Genomic DNA, 22,482 nt, shown 5'->3' with positions numbered 1-22,482 from the left:
TTTTTTGTTTTTTGTTTTTTGGAGATTTACCTAGAATGTAATTCGACGTATTTGGGTTGCATTGCAGATGGCGTGAATTCATTTCCCACACTAATTCAATGGTATGAAAAATTAGGTACAAGTGTCTACATCTGTAAGATGTGCACAAGTTGATGTGTCATGTATGACGTGACAGATATCACGCATCTCTATTGAATAATATATATTATATATATATATATATATATATATATATATATATATATATATATATATATATATATATATATATAGCCAGCCAGCTTTAGGAGCTAGTCCGCCTGAAGATCGTCCAGCGGAAGGCCGTGAAACCGTCGGTAGCGCTCTCCGTGCGCCCAAGGTGAATGACTATATTATACATACATACGCAATACATATCATATATATATGTATTATATATATATATATATATATATATATATATACATACATATATAACATTGCTCATTTGAGAAGCAAATAAGACGTAAGAAAAGTAACATTCAAAATAAATTCAGCTTTTCCCAATCCAAACAAAGTCTGGACTAGAGATCTTGATTAACTGAATTCCATTCATGTATAACAAATTGAATGAGTCCTAACTGTTAAACTGTTTTTCACTGCGACAAAAAAAAAAGAGAAAAGAAAAAGAAAAAGGTGGGTAAGAGAGAGAAAGATCAAAGAGTCCTTGCTCTCTCAGCCTACGTGATATTGTGTGTTATTGCGCGTTTTTGTGTTTACACCCAAACAAGCCAAGTTTTCAATTTCCCCCTGTTTGTGTCTTAACGGTTGACCTCGCATTCCGTACAACGAACTTAATTATCTACTCGCGTCGTAACGATCTTACTGATTGCAAAGTACTGACCTGGAAAGGCAATAGAATCTGCATGGGATTTTTGATATTACAACATTATTATTGTAGATAAGACTCGGGACTATAATTGCCTTGTCGGCAGAATATCTATCAGTTGAACTAGTAAAACTGCCGAAAGAGTAATCTGAACGTTCAAGTTCGTTTAACTGGTGTTTCTGACAATAAAAGGAGAAATTTAACAAAAAAAACTGACATGCAATTTCTCATCAGCTCTGCAGCACCTTACACGAGACACACGACAAGCAATATAGTAATAGGATAGCATGGGTATTTTTTAACACAAAGACGAACAAAATAGATTATTGCATCTGGTCCACAGGGGTCTTGTGGAGACAGTGGAGTTACCATAAATAATTTTAGAGATAAAATAGAGAAGTACAGCAAACTAGAATTCGGGATTTATCTCAGTTTTTAAAGCACTGTAAGTTGTAATGATTGGCGGTAATACTCGATACTGCAAGCACTATAAGATTGAGTTATGAGTTTTTCATCATTTATATCGTTCTCCTCGACAATGCCAAGAAACTTGTAAATCCTAAAAAAAGTGAACTATTTCGTCCTAGTAGTGGCACCGATTCATCTATGAATATGTGTAGGTAGGTAGGTTTATTTGGATATGTAAAAGTTACATTGTACTTAATCTGTTTATATGCAATTGTCATATTATATGCTTTGGCCGGAAATGAAATGAAAATGAATGAATGAATGAATTTGTGTTTATGTTTGTGCGTTTTTATGCATGTATTTATGTCTGGGTTTTTTTCTTTGTGGGTGTGTATGCATTTATGTTTTTATGCATGTAAGCTCTTTATCTTTTTGTTTGTTTATTTCTTCGTGTTATGACTTGTCGCAGCTAGTCGTTCGACGGGGTTCTTTTATTCAGAGTGCCCAGTTTTGGATAGTCGTCCGACTATCAGCGTACGATCGTCCTCACAATATCAGCGATTCACGTAGATCTGGCAAGTCCCAAAGGAGCTATAGTTAAAGTGATCGCAAGGAATTGCAAGACCTCGCATGTGAAGTTTCTTCAGACACTTGTCTCTCATCGATAAGACAACTGACTGCGCATTCGTTGAACCTGTTGCTTTTTCCTTGCCAACCATCTCTGTGTCAGGGAAGATGTCTCGAGCACACATTAAAGTTTTAGGTCAGCCAAGAAGATTCATTCTGCATGGCCATTTAAAATCAGTTTTCTTTATCACTCAAGAGCTTTGTATACAGAGGTAGTAATTAAGCTTGGCGTGGAATATGACAGAATTTGGCAAAACAAACCATCTTGATTTTGTCGCGTCTGACTGATTTAGTCGTAAATCTATATCTCAGCACAGTATGCATTTTTTTGAGTCATCCCTAAATGAATACAGCAATTACAACTGGCTAAGCACAGTGCATACTATGAAGTGAAACGACAATGGAAATTTTATTAGTATCATTATGAAGCATCTTGTGCAGTTTTCTGTATAATTTTGCATGTAGACAACTCATTTGGTTACAATCACCAGTGATCACGTACGCCTTGACGTCTTTGCAAGGTAACTTTTCTCTATGATGAAGGAGTTCTAAAGAAGAAATCCACTCCAGAATGTTATCGATTCCATAAGGAAGTGAACAAAATCTTCGCAGAACAGTGCAAAAAATGATCAAAATGGAATAAGAAAAAAGGAAGTTATGACATTTCGAAATTAATTTCAAAATTCTTCGGAAAACACTTCTTGACCAGTCGGTACGAATATTTAAAGCAGCAAGTTGAAGCTTTCATGCTCTCACATTTTCTTACTTATTTCATGCAGAAATTACAAAAATCTCGTATTTCAGCTGTATAAATATAAAACTTATATATATACAATGTATATCTATATAAAAACTTCCTTATTACCACCTAAAATAAAATGGAGCAAATGTTAACTCTGATATATTTTAGTATGGGAATATGTTTTTGTTTTTATAAGCAAAAAATAACAGTTTTTCCGGATTTCGTATATAGCATAAATGAAAAAATTGTGAGGGCATGATGTCGTCAACACGCTCATTTGAATATTCATAAGGAGTGATCAAGAAATGTTTTCCGGAAAAAAAAAATGTGAAGTTTTAAAATGCAATATCTTTCTTATTTCTTATGCGATTTTGGTCATTTTTTGGGACGTTCTGTATGGATTCTTTGGGGGGGGGGGTTCTCTGGAGTTTATTCATTTTTGGGGTGGATTTCCTCTTTAATATCTCTCGCTTTTATCCCGCTTTTTATCTCTCGCATGCTCTCTATAGTTTGGTGATCTTACTATTTCTACTCTGTAAATTTCAAATGATTCATGATATCATGACTCTTTTCAGACAAAGAGATTTAAGACACTAAAGTTACTCTTTCTCATGTCATGTAGTGATATCTGATGTTTGTCTTTTTCTTTTCGACATCCACAGTACAAAGCTTACACGAGTTTGACATGTCCCGTTTTAATTACAGGGTATGACGTGACACAGGTGCAAACCATATGCCAACGTTCGGAACCATTCCACTCTTAATCTGAACGAACAGAAATAAGAAATTTTCGTGTTCAATTACCCTGGCGGAAACAAAGTTTTTCAAATGGGCGAAATATCAGTCCGCATGACGAACCCCGCTCGGGTCTCTTAGCAACATTGCGAAAATAACGTTTCTGCAGAATATGACACATCCTTTTCTGGCATAGAGACGGTCGCAGCAATATTTCGTCACAGTGAGACATTTTGAAGTGCATGTGAAGCAAGGACAAGTAAACATAAATGCTGATGTCTCGGGCAGATAAGAAAAAAAGTCATTGGTGGAAATGTACAGTAGTAATGTTTTAATTCCACTGTGACTATCAACCGCACATTAGCGTGATTGCACAACTGCTCCCCACCATAATTCGATCTTAAACTGACGTGATCCCGCCCCTTGTCCCTCTTTTTTTTTTTTTTTGCTTTTTTGCTATCATTTCAGTTCATCAGTCTTTCTGTCTGATTGACACTACCTTCCATTGATACTCTTATAATCATTTTGCTATCTGTTTATCAATTGACATATCTATTACCTATTTATTTAATTTCCTAAACATGAATTCATAAATGATTTTATATGTCTGTTAATCTATCAGTTTCTCGCTGATCCGTCTTTCCCTGTCCCTCGATCCATTTATTGCTTTGTTCGTGCATTTCTTTCTTCAAGAATATTTGATATGACATGCATGAACTTTATATGTTTACTGTATACTTTGTATTATGTTTTACTTTTTGTTTTGTTTCATGGAAATAAAGTATAAATGAATTGAATTAAATCAAATAAACTCACCAAACCATTACTAAGACAGCATTACTTTCTTCTACCATGGTCAGAAAAAAACAAACAAAACACGTTTCCGGAAATATCTGCCACCCAATAGCAATTCGCTGAGACAATAGATCCGAAACTAATTGCTGTTAAAAAAAACAACTTAAAAAAACCCGAAACAGAAATCGTTTAATACAGAAGAAGCATGCACCGTGCATCTCATTCATGCAATAAATCAATGGGAGTATGTCTGTTTCTTAGAAGGAATAACGTAGCGAAAAGTGTTATTGATAAATTGTAAATGTAAATCCTTACCCAGCAGCTCTTCCACCAAGGCCTCCAAAACACTGACTCGCTCCTTCAGTGTGTCAATCTCACCCGTGTAATCGACGTGCTGGAACGAATCAAACAGGAGGAAGTTAATTCAGCAATGATCTATAGGGGAACAAATGAGTTTTAGCAGTATCATTGTTATATCAATAGCAGAATAGGCATGCTGGATTTACAACTGGGTTGCATACCATATTATTTGTACATGTACAGGACTAAAAATGCTAGACCACCTAGATTGTGGATAGGGTCATACCAATATGAATACCACAGCATTGTCGTGCATCCAATCGTACACTCCTGTTCAGAGATTAACGCAATCGAGTCCAAGATTTCTTTTCAATAATTTCATGCTCGAATCAAAATCTTAAGATCTCATTTCAATTTCTTACAATGAGAAATATTCGAATGCTTACAAAACGAATGTGAGAGAATGTGAAGACAACCCGAGGAATAAGGAGCTGCATTTGGCCAGGGTTTTGTTTTGTTTTGTTTTTTCTTCTTTGTTTTTGCATATAGCTACCACTATAGAGGCAATCCAAGGAGGTCATTATCAAACTGAGAGCAGTTCGTGGGCAGTTCTCCGGTTTGTTTTGTACATGAAATAGCGTGTTCTACAGCCCCCTCCCCTTTTCTCTGTCTATCTGCCTGTCTGTCTAAGTCTGTCTGACTCTCTCTCTCTCTCTCTCTCTCTCTCTCTCTCTCTCTCTCTCATATCAAGATGTTCCTATTACGCTACCTTATGAAACTGGACGCATTCACTGCAACGCCAATGAAAGTTTACAAACAAACACTTGTTTCCGCTTGAGCGTCGCGCTCTTGTTATGATCCTTTAAACATTCTTTAACCACTGTAATCTAATTCATTTGAACACTGCACAATTTGTACTTTTACTAAACGCTTATCGGATTTTATTTTCCTGATCGATTTAGCTGTATCATTTTCACCACTCTTCTTTTTGATTCTTCATCATGACCGCTTGGAGACTTACGTGCTATTTGCCCTTGACAAAAGGACAACTATTGTGATGGTACAACGTAGTTTGGTTACAGTTCGCTATTTCGAAGGTTCGTTTATCAGAAAATGAAAGAAGGTCGTTATTCCGAAGGTTCGTAATTCCGTAGGTTCGTAATTCCGAAGGTTCGTTAATCCGAAAATGAAAGGAAGGTTCGTTATTCCGAAAATGAAATAAACTATATTTAGTGACAACATACGGTGTTGTAGTTTAAAAAACTAACAACAACCAGAATATGATTTTTAAATGAAATATGACAGCACGTACACAATCACACACTAACACACTAAAACACACAAACACTCAAGCACATACGATAAACACTTGATGAATCGGAATACAAACGTAATTTGTAAGTTTAATGCGTTTTTGATGAAAAAAAAAGCACTTTCTCCTCCTCCGTATTGTACCCTTTCCCCTATCTGCATCATCATCAGGATGAGCCATTCTTTGCCAAGGATTATTCAATTTTCGGATTAACAAACATCATTTCATTTTCGGACCTTACGGACCTTACTTCATTTTCGGATTAACGAACCTTCGGAATAACAAACCTTATATCATTTTTGGATTATCGAACCTTCTGAATAACGAACTCTACTTCACTTTTGGATTAACGAGCCTTCGGAATAGCAAACCTTATTTCATTTTCGGACAAACGAACCTTCGGAATAACGAATCTTCGAACTAACACTACAAGTGTTCGTTTATTCATTCATTTATTTTTTTATTACGAACCTGCAGGTATAGGAAATTAATGTGTTTCTGACTTACGAATCTTCGGAATAAATAAAATTTGTTTTTTTCCATTTTCGAATTAAGGAAACTTCGGAATAACATGCATCACCCACTGTTTTAGTCGTCACCATCATCATCATTGTTGCAAAATCATCAATATGTTCTAAATGTTTTAGAACTTCTAACAACACGAACAAACTGACACGACAAACCGAGCTTAAAAATCAAGTAACCCCATGAAGTCAAAATGTAACCCTATCAATAAAGGTACGCGTAGTTCGCAACAATATGGCTTTAAATTTCCAAAATTATCAAAAGATAATGTCATGGGCAAGTTGTCAAGAACCATTCTTTATGTGTACTGACCAGTTTACGTTGATAACTGTCTAATTGCGTAGATTACGGTCTTATTATTCCATTGTTGCGAGATGAGCTCCTTAGGTAATTGTCAGAAATGTGGTTGCACAATGTTAATTCCCTATTCTTGGGCTCTTAACCGTGAATATGGATCCATTCGATATGAGAAAATGTCTAGCACTAAAGTGTTGGGGGGGGGGGGGGGGTAAGTTCGGCTCGGCCTTGACCAGACAATTGGCAAGTAGAATTTGCGAGCGCGGTAACATGACGACCGAATGAACGCCAACGAAACGTGAAATGGGCTGGCAGCGCTTCAACATGATGCTTGTCATCGACTCGACCAAAACCTTGGCGGAGATTATCAACTTCTTTATGTTGACATGAAAAAAAAACGGCGATCAGCCCCAACCATGTTCGATCGGCGACCTAAAAAAAAAGAGAAAAAATAAACATCTATCGTTCTCAGATGGTGTTCATTACGAGCGCGTCATTTCAAGCCGCTGGGCTGCTCACGTAACAAAGTAGGAATTAGTGAATGCAGAGAGTAGTACCTCCCGGATCTCGCCAACTGTTGATTATAAACTGGACTGATCTTAGAGGTGGATACATGCAGGCGACACGGTACCGGCTCGTCCGTCCGCAGCGAGGACTCGGGTGGAAATTAACCGTGGCATAGCATCGATGGCAGGCGTGATTCCAACCATCAATGAAGACACAAAGCTGATGGGAACGGACCAGCGAGAAAGCATTAGCGCCCTCAACCCCTCCACTGACGACCAGTCATGCGTGTGAGAGATCGGATACTGCTTCAAGAACATCACCGTGGAGGCTATTATGGATATCTACAGGGGAGGAGGTATTCCGCCTCTCTTGGGATGGTCTCAAGAGCTCATTCCAGAAGCATCTTTTCTGATATAGAAGATGATGTGATGATGATAGCCTCTCCAAGAGACGAAGACCATCATCACAGAGATATTATTTCTGAATTAATGTGAACCGCTTTAAGGTGTATTTGACGCGACGCTGATGTACACAATTGTACACGTCACCCTCCAAACAAGAAAGAGAGGGAGAGAGGCAGGGGAGGAGAGAGGGTGAGAAAGAGAGGGAAAAGAGAGCGAGAGAGAGAGAGAAAAAAAAACAAAAGGAGACACAGGAATACACTGCCATCAATCCAAAACCTGACACCACGTAGAAGACGAGTAGAGGGATGATTGCAGTATTGTGTTAAGCATCTGCTGCTCACTTTACTACTGCTTCTACTGCGTTGAAATATTACCATCATTGTATTACTAGTACTGGACTGTATTGTATTCACTATTATTATTGTTATTACTAGTGCTAGAACACAATATGTGTTGATAATAAGATTATCACTATCAGCACTGTTACTATTAACTTCAATGTATTATTGTTATTGTCATTTCAATTTCTACTACGACATTATATCATAACTACATACTGCTAGCACAAGTTGCAACAGAAGTTCAACTTCTATTTCTTCTTTTGCAACTATCCTATAATTGTTGCCGTTACTACTACTGGTGCTAGAGCTATAGCATCAAGCATCATTGCTGTATAAGCAAGTCACGGCATATCTGGATTTTATGTGATTTTGCGCAAGATAATCCGTGCAATCGGTTGTACTCGGCTCTTCCTGTGTAACGGGGATAAATGTGTACAGGACTCGGAATCCGTTACGGGCTCCCTGATGAGAGCATGGCTGGAATGCTTCCCAGAGAGGAATAATAGTATATAATAGTAATAATGATAATAATGATAATAATAATAATAATAATAATAATAATAATAATAATAATAATAATAATAAAAATAATAATGATAATAATAATGATAATAACAACAATAATGATGATAATAATAATAATAATAATGATAATAGTAATAATAATAATAATAATAATAATAATAATAATAATAATAATAATAATTTACACTTTTATCGCGCTTTATACCGAGTTTCTAAGCGTCTATACCAAACAAACATAATCTTACATTATTAAACATAATACTATCCACAAACTGTACAATTAAAGACCGAGTGTCTTTGATTATGCTGGTATCTCCTTGGTGTGTTCTATGCACCAATACCCGGTGAGCACAAAAGGTAAGGAATAAAGGCATGTAAGTCATACTCAATACACAAATCTATCACCATTACCTCTATTATTATTTTGTTTCGTAAAAAATTATCATTATACCTGCTACTAATTATCTATACTGCTATTATCACTATCGGTATTATTTCCATTGATATTAGTGGAAGCAGTAGCGTGGTGGTAGTGTGTAGCAGCAGCAGAAGCAACAGTGGTAGCAGTAGTAATAGTAGTAGCAATAATAGTAGTAGTAGCAGTTGTTGTAGTACATGTAGTAGTAGTAGTAGTAGTAGTAGTAGTAGTAGTAGTAGTAGTAGTAGTAGTAGTAGTAGTTGTTGTTGTTGTTGTTGCTGTTGTTGTTGTTGTTGTTGTTGATGTTGTTGTTGTTGTTGTTGTTGTTGTTTAGTAGAGGAATAGTAGTTGAGGAAGACGCTACCTTTGCAAAAGATCATAAAAAGCTGGGATTGTGTGCACAACTATAATTATATGCTGGAAAGCAATTAGCTCCGCTTTGCAAAATTTTGCTCGACAAGTAAGCAAACATAACGATGCAACAACAAGGAAAAATAATGAGTACTGGTGTAATTCAGGAGTTCAATGTCAGCGAATGCAGACATGCTAGAAACCGAGAACGTTGGCAAATAGATTTAACGAGTCTTGCGGGAAAATGCCTGCAGACTTTGAGGAGACCAGAGATACCTCATTTGATGTAACTCCTGTGTGGAAAGTTGACATCGGGGGGAGCAGACGCAACGAGGGACCTTTTATTTGGCCACCCCTATGATGAGTACACTATAACCTTTCCCTAGAATTCTGTAGTTGATGCAAACGTTTTTTCATAGCGTGTCTTCCTGATATCCACTAGGATAAAACAATGACACTAGGCATCCCTGGTGCAAAATGTAAGCAGGGAATTTCAGAAAGCATCAAGAGTTTCGCAACTTTTTTATTATACTCAAGAAGCGAAACAGAAATCAAGTAGTTATTCCTTAATAATCAGAGAACAGGCAGAATAAAGAGAAAAGGAAGAGGGAAGAAATGTATAGCAAAACTAGGAAAGAAATCAAATTAATTCTTTAGGGAATATGGGGAAGAAGAACAAGAACAAATCTAGCAGCAGAAAATGCAGAAGACGTACAAGAAGAACGCGAGCAGGAGCAGGCATTAGCTGTTATATGCACGGTGGTACTTTTCTTTTCCATCAGACAAGGTTCACTGTGGTGGTGGTGGTGTTGTTGTTGTTGTTGTTGTTGTTGTTGTTGTTGTTGTTGTTGTTGTTGTTGTGGTTGTGGTTGTTGTTTCTGTTCTATACTAGTAAACTGACACTTTGGTCTGCGTCTCAGACAATAAGCAGCTCACGATGTCTCTTTATGCATCTCCTCCTGGTTGAGGCAGATTTCTTCCGTCTGTGATAGAGTTCTATTAAGTGTGATGAGTGTATATGGGCGAGAATCCTGCGTAGTAGTAGACTTGAGCAGGAACGCTTCTTGTGAACGTTTCAACCGTTAACGTATGGCGACAGCGAACGGAATACCCAAGTTTGGACGTTAATTGCTGAACGTTTCATGTTCACGGTCGCGCCGCCGCCGCAAACTTTACTTGGCGGCTAAGTTCAGGCACTTATTAGTCACCGAAAGACCCTGATTCAACATTCAAGAAATGTGTGCTTTGAGATGCGTGGGAAAACCGCCTCAAGTTAGCTCTAAATTAGATGGCAACCTTGCTGTAGGGTGACGTTAAACTTTAACACTTCTATGTTCGCATCACAAGACTGCAAGATGGTTATTGGGCCGGGATCAGATAAGCTCAACTCGTTATGAACGCTGCTGCGGGTGCAGCACAACTCACGTCACATCCCTCTTGTTGTTATTTCTATCACAGTATCATAGGCTCGTCAGTTGCTCCTCAGCTTTCAAACCCAAACCTTGGAATTTCCAAGGGTCTTTGAAATTCTGATTCCCTTCCTTTTAAAAAAGCACATGTCGGAGAAGCCGATAAAATAGATAACAGGAGTGAAACATTATTCTTTGATATTGACTGTAAACTTATATGAAATGCGCTAAACTTCTACGTCTAAATTCCAATCGTCAAGCATCATCTCAGCACCCATGCGGAGATGTATGGGCGGGACTAGGGTGGACAAATGGAAAAGGGAAATTCAACGTCATGGAAACTCTGTCGATATCTAAGTAGTTTAACGCAGAAATATACCAACGGAAACTAATAACTATCCATATAAATAGGCTTTATACATCTGCAGTATTTCGAGTACGATCTGTCTTAAAGCAAGGATAGCCATCGTGCAGTGAGTATAAAAAGGATAATAGCTTGAAATGACATTCTGGATTGAATTGCATAAAACCGTATGACAGTCATCATGGCAGACGTTCAAGGTGGTCGAGAAAAGCAGACGAAAATCACCGACATGCTTCCCCTCACTTCACCTTGTCAATCTCCAGAGTGAATTGAATGGAAATTTGAAGCGTGCCTTTCATATTCCAGCTGGCAATTTAAGACGACATTTGGCGAATTTTCGGCGGGTTTTATGAGAACGAGGATAACTCCCCATGGCGCTGATAACGTCGACGAATCTTTAATTGCAGCTCGTCATTTCGACGACAAAGTCAAGCCGATGTCTCTCCACACGCTCGAGAAGCTCAGTGGGTCTCGAGCTTCACCGACGTACTATCGAACAGTTATAGCTAGCCTCATCTTTCTAACACCCATCCCCATCTCTAATAGCAATATAGCTCCTTGTCCAGCTGCGTTTATCGAAATAAGTGTGTCGAAAAGTTTCCGAAAGAGACGTTGGTATGAGAAGACGAAACGGATAGATCTACTACGTCATTTCCTGTCTTCAGTCCACACCCCTGAGCATCATCGAGATATTGAGTCAAAGGACAGCGAAAGGTCACATAAATACAAAGTTTCCGACACTGTGGAGTTTGATAAAGTCTTCAAGAAGATGAAAAAACCCGTGAGCATCAAGAGGTCAAGGGGAATTTGAAATCATTTCTACGGTAACGATATCAAGAGATTCATTGTGTTAACGAGCGCATCCAGGTTGACAGGATGACGAAAAATCCATTACGCCATCAACTGTCTCGATAGAATGTAGTGGATGGCGGTGAAAACACTCAAACAATAACTATAAATCTCTTAATGTTAATCGTTAAAGTCGACAGAAATCACTAATTCATATATATCAGAAACTGACAAAACAATCGCCATTATGGTTGTTTTGTTATATTTAACATTACCACCACCACAAATGATAACAACAACAGCAAATATTGTAGTAGAGAATATTGCTGGATTCACTTCATGACACGAATACAGGGATTGATAACCCATAGCCATCTATACACAGACTTTGGACAACTCAGTCTCAGCTTGTGACAACATGGAGGACATTTCTTTGTTACATGTTTGCATAAGAAAGAATCATGCCGCCATCGTGCTATCTACAGGAGTAGAGTTGGGCAGAATCACTGGGCAGGTACTGGGATATTAGGTGGGAGGTGTTCATGCGTAGACCATCCTCTACGGATTTTTTTTTTCTTGGAATTTCGGAGGTTAAATATCAATAAATCAGTAAGGTCTTAAGGGAGGCCAGATGATCAGAAGAGACTTAACACTTATGGGATAGTTTTGATGTATATTTGTATTATTTCATCATCTTTTAACGAGGAATATTGTATTAATATCATGGAAGATAATTACACTATTGTTGATATTGTAGCGCAGAAATAGTATATGTATTGATATTTGATTGATTGATTAATATTTGACAGTTTATGTGTGATGTAATATGCATACTTTGTGTTGCACTAATGTAAACTCCAATGTTGTTTTTTTGTACCCCATGTACATGTCTTAACCTGCCGTTCGTTTTGAATGAAACGATGGACCTGGTCCTTTTGTATACATGTCATTCTAACAATTCCTTGAACTTGAATAGAGTCATGATTAAACAACATGGTCACGAATTGGCGGAAAGTTAACAAAAAGAAGTAGACAAAAATGAACAAATATAAAAAGGGAAACCTGGGCTTTTGAGTTTCGCAAAGTTTTGCAGCTCACATGGTCCTTCCAAAGTCAAAGCTTTAGTCGGCTTACTCAGTATCTGGGAAACGGTAGAAATGACAATATTCCTTATGTTTATACCCCTGCGTTGCTCTGGAACGACCTCAAATTTGTTCATTCTGTCTAAGCATGACCACCGAAATCCTCCAATGGCTCCGGGGTATGTAAGTCATTTCATGTCAATTTTCAAACGAAAATAAGTCTGCTCGTGAATCGAAGAAGAAGGGAGGGATAAAGTTCGAGAGTTACATTGATCCCCGCAAAGCAACTGCTAATGACAGACCGTTTGGTCCCTCTGCAAAACAGGTGCTCCCCGGAGATTCCGAGATGCCGGACAGAGTGAGGGAGAGAGACGGTTACTGACAAATTTGATTTGCCACAATTCACGCCTCTGTGCGTTTCACAAGATGTTCTGTTTCCGCCCTTTTGCCCTCCCTGTGTTCGAGGAGTTTTCCTCGCCTCGTGTTCTTCAAAGGATGATAATCGAATATAGCCATTGAATGATAGTATTGTATATGACCTTTTTGTAGATATTTTCATGACTATTATGCTTGTACATTTAGAAAAAACCGGGTATATAAATCCTCTATTTTTAGTTTCATTCTTGATGTTCATTGTCAAAGTCGTTTACCAACTACTACTCCTCCTCTTTCTTTCTTCCTCCTCCTCCTCTTCCTCCTCCTCCTCCTTCTCCTCCTCCTCCTTCTCCTCCTCCTCCTTCTTCTTCTTCTTATTCTAATCCCCATTCGCTTTGTTTCTGCTACTTCTGATTCATCTACAAACAAACAAAGACCAGATAGTGGTGTAAAGTCTCTCCATTAAAAAAAGAAAAAAACAAGAACATTCACTTATCATGTTAATCTTCATTTCAATAGTAACCCGATGCCCTCATTCTAATAAAGCGAGTATTTGAATATAAGATTAAGTTGAGAGTACATCTTCTCATTACGCGTAAATCCATAGGAATTAATCATTAAAGGAACACTCACAAAGATGTTACCTCGAGCTCATTATCAGGAGGTGACTGAACATTTCACACACAACTGACAAACTAATGGGTCTTTCAATAACAAGAACACTGTAGTCTGATCTGACCGCCAAGTTTCTTTATGATGAACTAGATCTGGCCACTCTCTCGAGCGAGCTATTTTCGTCGGTTTAGATTTTGATAGATTTATGATTAAATTGGGCAAACACTTTTTTTTTTCAGAGTTCAACCGGGTTTTATACCATTGGTATAACCCTTCATCTTTTGAGATAAAGGAAACCCCAAGAATGGTGATAAATTGAGCAAAGAATAGCCTCACTAAGCCAATGAATGACTCTCTGCATTACAAATGTTTGTTCCTTTCATAGCCGTTCATGCTTATCATTCTTCCACTTTATCTTTTTTTTAATCTTCCTGTCTTTCGTGATGAACAGTATGCTATAGGTCTAATCAGATTCTCCATGTGTGTTTTGTTGCAGTGATCCAGGACAAAAAGAAATGTTTTGTTTACTTTAATTGTATTTTTCTTCTCCGTTATCATGGTTATAAAAGTTGAACATCATATTTCCTATAACAAGAATAGCTGCACCTTAATGCAGATTCCAAAGTTTCTCTAATTGCTCAAATCACAATTTCGATGTCACGGTACCTTATCTTGTAAATGTTAAAGTTCAATTCCAATGTGCTTCTTCAATTTTTTTCCCCCAAGAATACAATGTACGAACGAAAATACAACAATAATTTAGGTTTTCGTAGGAGAATCAAATTTACGAACAAATTCCACAAATCATTTGATATAAAATAAAGTAAATTGTTGCATTTTCTCTTCCATGGCATGTTGCACGTTACAGGGGCCGTCACAACAAACATATGTAATGATGAGAGAACATAATATATAATATAAGTGTATGATTAATAAAATCTTTACGGAGCTGAGATAGTCGTTCATATTTTATGACCAATATCTGACGAAGTGCACGTTTCAGGAATAAGGGAGGCAAGCCCCAAAATGGGTGGTTTGGGACCCACCCCCTGGGTACTTCGAAGAGCCACGATTTCGATCATTGATACTACTGTAATTTCTGACAAGGCCTTCCGATAAGGAGCTCCATTATTTGATCGGAAAACACCGCGATATGGATCTTGAAACTGAAGACGAAATATTTGACCTCCTGTGACCTCACAATATTTAATCGTTGACAGTCGGTGTCGACTGGTAAGTTACCCACAGACTACAAAGGCATGGTCCGCTATAGGAGAAGGTAACCTTCGCAGTTGCCCAGATGTAATCCCCGTTTATGGACAGTTTATCTTCTGCGCTACTTTAAGGAGAAATAAAAGCAGAAAAGAGAGAGGAGGAAGGATCTATCCTGTGCAATAATTAGTAGGTAAAATTGTTCATGATATGATAAATCCATCAGAAAGTGTGTGAACAAACCAAGGAAACTGCCATATCAATAGCATCATAGCAAACAACGCCCCGGTATATATCGCGCGCAATGTTGTGTATCTAAATGACACACACAAAAGTTAGCTTCCCACTGTTGGAGTACCGTAAAATTTGTATCAAAGCCCATTTTGGCAATCATAAAAGAAAGAAAGAATGAAATTAGATAGTGAGAGACCCACGTTAATTTTCATCCTGTTTACTTACAAAAGAATTTTGACTGTAAAATTTTTCGCGTACAAAGTGAAACAAGAGAAATTCATATCATTGGCTATCAAACAAAATCCGATCTACGAGTACAAATTTTAAAAAGAAATAATTGTTGATCTCAACAGTTTTAGCTTATACTACTAAGCTGATTGAATGCATGTCTTTAGGGTCTAGGGCAATTACCCCCTGGGCAATTACCCCGGACCCTTCCTCTGGACATGATCCTGATCCTAATCCTAATCCTGAACCTTATCGTATCCCTATTAAACCCAAACCTAACCCTAAACCCAAACCTAACCCTAATCTTTACTCTAACCTTACCACTATTGAACCAGTATTTAGCCGGGGGGGGGGGGGGGGGGGGGTAATTGCCCTCTGGGGGTTATTGCCCGGATACGGTTTCTTTTTTCTCCCGTAGATTTCATGACTCGTAATATTTGCTTATAAGGTCTTTATGCTGAAGCAAAAGCTGATTGGCTGAAAGTGAGTTATGTTTGCTTTTGAATGATTACGCAACAGTGCCCAGTGTATACACATAGGTACCCATTATTCTATGGAGCTACAATCCTGTAGCTCCATCGTTCGACATAATGTTCTACCGTATTTCCCACGGTAGGTGAGCACATGTGAACAGCTGTGCTGGAATTTATACCACTAAGTCTTGGTTTACAATGGCGTTCAACCTGTGCCCAATTAGTAGCAAGTGCGTGGTTTACGTTTCCATTACAGGAATAATTAGAAACACTCCCTCTGGAGTAGAAAGCACAGGTTTTATCGCATGCAACTTCCATTTTGTGTGAAAGGCTTGGTGACGCGGATCTTGTTTCTCCGTTCTTCTTGCTTACTTTGCAGCCTTCTCTATTTTCGTCTAAAAGCGTGTTTTATTCTTTCCTAAGTCATTTTTCTGTTGCTTATTATAGGTTCTAAGGTTGCTTAATAGATAGATTGATTTGTTCGATCGTTGCAGCAATACTGGGCTGTGACTCTTCTTTGGAAAAGAAAAAAAAATTGAAATTGGCCTGTACATTACCGCAGCACGCAGCGTTATTAAACAACTATGTACCTTCACACTCTGTACGCTCACTCGCAGACTCAAACACAGACACAATTATTGTGTACATGTATGCATACACGAACATACACATCAAAACGTTTAAAGTGAGGCAGTCCTCACAAATTTAAAAAAAAATGTTGTTGTTGGTACCTCCAATGAAATACTTTCACCAAAAACAAACTTTCAAATCACCAAATAAGCTCGTAAATTTAGGTTGAAAAAGTGTCAATCGGCATGGTGAATATGCTAATGAGCAAATCCTGTCGGAGAGTCAGACGTCACCGAGGCACAACTCTTCCCAGCCGTGTTCTGCTCGTTATCCGTACGATCCCTAGTTACCCGGATGCATGAAGAAGTCGGTGGCTACTAGTATTTGACATTGTTTCTACGTACTGTGTGTGTGTGTGTGTGTGTGTGTGTGTGTAAGTTGGCGGGTATTGGTTGATAAATAATATGGTTCCATTATTTATTACTGTATAATTTTGCTGTATAATTCATTTGGATGATTATTTAGATTAATGCTAGAAGAATTGAATTATCACTGTTAAATTTAAGCAATTTTTTGAGAGCATAGGGGAAGTGACTGTATGTAAATTGATAATTGTTCATGAAAATGTAATTTTTGTTATGTCATTATGTACAGCAATAGCAAATTTGCTATTATGATCACAAATGTATATTTTCGTCATTTCAGTTGTAGCAAATGAAAATTGTTATTTTTTTCTATTACTTTGAATGGAACAGAATAAACATCGTTGAAAAACAAAAAAGTGTATCGTGTATTGTATATTCGCACAGTACACGTGGGGACGGTACAACTAGATCTACGGTAGATACCCCGTACGTGGTTTGCCCTTCGCACTTTTCCAGTCTATCACAAGCGCAGCTGCAGCCCTGTCGCCGCGCATGCATGTTCTAGTGCGTACAGATTGTAGGTAGAAACGGTTCTACACAGACCTACTATTACACTAGTATAGAGGGGCGACCGCATTCAGCGTCGTCTGGTCTGGCTATCTTACATGAGTAGTTTGCTCGAATCGTGCAGAAATTTTCCCAGGAAAATAATTTTTCCGTCCCAGACCCACAAAAGTATCGTGGAAGGTGAGCTGCATGGCTGGGAAATCTCGGTACAACGAAGCCGAACATAAGAAACTTAGGGCCTACAAAATCTCGATATCGTGTTGTGACCTACCTGTGCGTGGACCATTTGAGAAGCAATGTTTTTACGTGGACCGGCAGGCTGTGGCCCTCGGTTATAAACCGAGAAAACTCCTGAAGCCAGATGTCATCCCGACCATTTGCTCGCATGAGTTATAAAACAGAAACACCTCGGGCATCGACTTCGAAGAGAACCGAGGAAAAAAATCGTAGAGAGGTAAGAAAAGTGGCTAGCTATGTTTCATTTACGGTGGGGCTGCAGCCGGGGTTGGACTGCACTACAGTGGCAGTACCACTGAGCTAGCTGGAGCGAAATCATATCCCTACGACCCCCTGTGTTTACCCTGCCCGGCAGACGTCATATTTTTTCGAGGAAAGGCGATATCTGAGTACTTACAGAAATATCGAGATACGAACAATATTTTCTTTGAAGAATTCGACTCTCTTATGCACAGGTTATCTTCGGTTTGAACGCCAAACTCAGCTAGACGGAGTACTGTGTATGCATTATATGGTAAGAATTCGCACACAAGAGTGGTTTGTACGCTAAGAAGTATGCAACACGGACGGAAGCTAGAAAAGGACCGTGCCTATTTGAAGTGAAGTTCATGGTATATTTGATTTAAAAATACATATAAATTTATGTTAACAATATCAATTTTCATGAATTATATATAACTAAGCTTTAAATATTTTGTTTGAAATAATAAAATCACATACTTTCACATTTTATGATAAAATTACAACTGATCATTTGAATACTTAAATTGGTTTTTAGAGACACGGCGTTCAACTTGGTGAGTAGGGCATGCATGACGTAGCATCTTTTTGCCGGCTCTTACACGATCGCTTGCAGGAATTATTTTTCTAAAATCGCGTACGGAGACAGTTTTTCATTTCCACGCGTATAAACTGGTGAAAGGTTATGTATTTTACTCTTCTATACAGTGAAAATCTCAGGACTGCCTCCCTTTAAAGGAAGAATATGATGCATTTTTACAACAAACAGTCATACTACTTTACCTTTAAAAAAATCACCCTTCTTTCATCATTTCTAAAATGCGTCATTTCAGTCTTTTCCCAAACATGAGGTGTGTTGAATCAAGGACTCCTGGGCTGAATGGTAGCCATATTTGCACCATATCCTGTAGTCGTTTGCCGAGAAGCAAGTTCGATCGCTTTATCGCGCGCTGCATGAATGAAGCGGGAAATACTAAACGGACAATCCGTTTCGTCGCCTACTAGCTAGATGCGTCAAAATTTTGCTCGAATGCCGTCCAGCGTTAGATCACTTTGACTCTTGACGTAAGCAGATGACGCGAAGTGAATCCAAGCAATTACAACCCGAGGAGAGCCATGCCGCGTTCATACCAAACGAAACAAGTACACGATTTAATCACATGCTTCCGAAGAGCGACTGATTCGATACCAGTGTGGTAACAACTTGCGCAATGAACATGCGGTGCAAATTAATTAGAGAATCAATTGATATAATTAGGCAAGAGAAACGCTTTACTTAATTAGGTGTTATGGCACTTTATAACGGAGTGACGTAACTAATGGGAGCGCTGAATTCCCGTCCCCCTATTTATCTATCCATCTCTACCTCTCTCCATCTCTCTCTCTCTCTCTCTCTCTCTCTCTCTCTCTCTCTCTTGATCGGGATGTTGATGCTGGTTCACTTACACGGTACAACTAATGTAATCTTTGATGACAACTAAACTATGTGCTCTGAGCTCGATAGGGAGCAACACTTGAAAAAAGCAACGTGTGTCGCTACTTGCAGCAAACAAAATAAATATCAGCGAAAATTGGAAGGGCAATGCCCACTGGAACGTGAAGTGCATTCAGTCTTTCAAGAGGTCTGTCTCAGAGAAAGTAGATTTGAAAAGTTATTTGCTTCCTTATCAAGTTCGTGTAATGTCATCTGATAAGAGCATCACTTTAGGCGACTCAGGAGTATTACCACTGACTTTTTTCGTACATGCAATTTGCGCATGAAAAGAAGTCTTGGGCAAATGTATCAATGCAGAGTGATTTGCACTTGAGGGACAGAGTGTTTCAGTACGTTATGCCAAAGGTTCGTTATTTCTGAGGATCGTAATACTACAAAAGAAATAAGGTTTCTTTTTCCAAAGGTTCGTTAATCCAAGAATGGGGGGAAAACATCTCGAAAGTCCAAAAAAGAAATACGGCTTATTATCCGAAAACGAAATGAGGTTCGTAGGCCTAATTCGGAGGATTCGTTAGTATATCCCCCTATCATAGAAAAACTTTTTTTATTTTCGGATGGAAGAACCTTGTGCTCTCAAGCATTCGCGTTCACAAAAACATTGACAACGAAAATACAAATAGATAGGATGACAGCGACGATAAAGCAGAAGAAGAGTGAAAGGTGGAATGTATACATGAAGAAGGAAAGAACGAAGGATCTGACCCACATATGCCGATATTTCTCTTTATTTTCTGATTCCTGCATCGACATGTTTCCGATTTAGTGATTCCCGCGCCGTGAAATTCGATTTGAACCCAGCAAACTCCCGACGGATATCGTAGAAGAAAAACTTCCTATCAGAAGAGTGCCACAAGGGGTGACGAGAGAGCCTGAGCTTCAATACCAGAAAAAAAAAAATTCAATAACGGGAAAAGCACGAAGTAAACACTTGCATTGGATTTCTCACTTCCGACAAAAATACAAAAGGTGATATAGTGAGATCAATCGACTGTGCTCAGTGCATTCCATTTTATTCTACAGCATTGTTCGCATTTACGTGGCAAACAAGATTTCGCATTTCACACAACAACAAACATTCGTAGAGGTATTTCTCTCCCTCCCTCTTCTCTTCTCTTTCTTTCTTTCTTTCTTTCTTTCTTTCTTTTTCCCTCTCTCCCTCTCTCTCTCTCTCTCTCATTCTGTCACGCTATCAACTCTCAACGTGCTGAAGGGGCAGAATACTGTACGGTATTACTCTACATTTGAACCGACAGAGACAGAAAACTATGACAATTTAGAATATCGCAGTGTGTTGTAACCCCTAACTCTACAAACATGTTTAGAGTACCAAAATTCATAGGAGCTGTCGAAGAAGAACCCCACTCTATGAGTAACTAGTTCATACCGAGCAATCCCATTTTTGCGGATTTGTGGAGTATCTTTTCTTCTTTTCTTTTTTTGTTTGGATAACTTTCTACTGTTAATTCATTTTTATTGTTTATAATGTATAGAAAACAATAATGTGCTTCATTTCTGAGCTCTTTGATAGTCATATCATAATCAATTATTGGAAGACTTTTTCCGATGAAGAATATTCAGAGCCTCTCGATGCTTTTAGTAATTTTCTGTGTGATTTTGTGCAAAATTTAATGAATTTAACCTGTTCCCGCTGATCTGTCCTTCCCCCTGCGTATCAAAAATCAGAGTTTTGGGTGTTTTTTTTTTTTTTGTAATCTAACGAGGAAAAGATAAGAATTTCTGCAGCACAATACATGTAGAGGACCTGTTGGGTTGGATGTCAATGATTAATAGAAAACAACATGAATTTTTAAAAAAATCGAGCCATTAACAGAAAAGTGAAAGTTTTGTGAAACTTATCTCTGACGTGAAATCTGAAACTTATAGGAATTTGAAGTAAACGTGTTTGGCGCGTTTAAAAAAAACCAAAAAACGTTAATGACATTGTGGTGGATTATTGTACACTTTTTTTCTTTTTCTTTGATAGGTCAACAGAAATCTGTCATAGACATGCAAACCTTGATAATGATTCGTTATAATCCTTTTCAGAGACATTGTTGGAATGCGTAATGTTTGATGTTGGTGTAGGTGTGGGAACGTTATTTACTTCCATGCTCATATTTACAATCTAGCAATTCTTTTTTAACTACTCGTCGACATGACGAGATCGTATTCAGAGATAGTACACGTGATTTATGTGTATTTTCTCTGCCGTTTAATTTAACATTTACTTCAACATTTCACACATAACATTTCACAACCCAAACACATGCAGGTTCAGAGCTTAATAGGTGATGAATGATGGAATACAGTTGCAAACAACAGGAACGTGGAAAAAGCCATTCAAGTAGCACGCGTTGTACAAAGTACGGATATAGTTTCGAAAATAAACTGCGTAGAAGTACAATCTGTATATAGCATAAGCTGGAGCGGGAAAAAATGACAAAAATATGTAGTTTAATAGTACTACATATTTTCGTCATTCGTTAAGGATCCTTCTATACAGCTGATAGCTTTGATCGTGTAGGTCCCTCAGGAAAGGAGGAACTAGGAAGTACACTTCGACTGTTCAGTTGAGTTTATTAACCTTTTAGCCAGTACATGGCAATACTTGAATGTTTCATGTATCCTTTATCAACATTACTTGGTTATTCGAAATGAGTAGAGAAGGAAAAGAAATACTATCCTAAGAATGGCATCACTCCCTTAAAGGTCCAGTTTACCTTTGGGAGCAGTGATTTTAAAGATGTTCAAGATATCACATTTGATGCATATGTGTATATAGGTCTGTTGTATCACAAAGCATCCTACCATATAAAAATTTCGTAATAAAGTCTAAAATATAAGGAGATATCAGTATTTTTCTCAATAAACCGTAACTGTAGACGGTTTAATCTGGAAGCATTCTTATTATAACTATTGTTCACATTTTGTGTATTTGATAATACTTAACATTAATTATATGGATTCAGTTTTTTACAGTGGTTGTTTCTATCCCTAACTCACATTTTAGAACTATTTTAAAGCACCAATGCTGGGTTTAAAGTGTTTCATCTCCAAATGGTCAGTTATGCCTTTATACTTCCGAGCAAACAT

General features: G+C 38.0%; 1 protein-coding gene across 1 annotated transcript in view; it reads right to left on the bottom strand.

Moving 5' to 3' along the window:
• LOC139742699 (uncharacterized) overlaps positions 1-22,482 on the bottom strand; it is a 63,907-nt gene that overhangs the window by 7,534 nt on the left and 33,891 nt on the right. Inside the window, exon 2 of the mRNA XM_071653228.1 lies at positions 4,470-4,548. Coding sequence (XP_071509329.1) covers positions 4,470-4,548 — 79 coding nt within the window. The remainder of the gene's footprint in view (positions 1-4,469; positions 4,549-22,482) is intronic.

The sequence above is a fragment of the Diadema antillarum genome, unplaced genomic scaffold (assembly GCF_040938485.1).
Source record: "Diadema antillarum isolate AM-2024a unplaced genomic scaffold, OU_Dant_1.0 seq00001014_RagTag, whole genome shotgun sequence".
In the NCBI taxonomy this organism is placed as follows: Eukaryota; Metazoa; Echinodermata; class Echinoidea; order Diadematoida; family Diadematidae; genus Diadema; species Diadema antillarum.
This window is presented reverse-complemented; position numbering and strand designations above follow the sequence as displayed.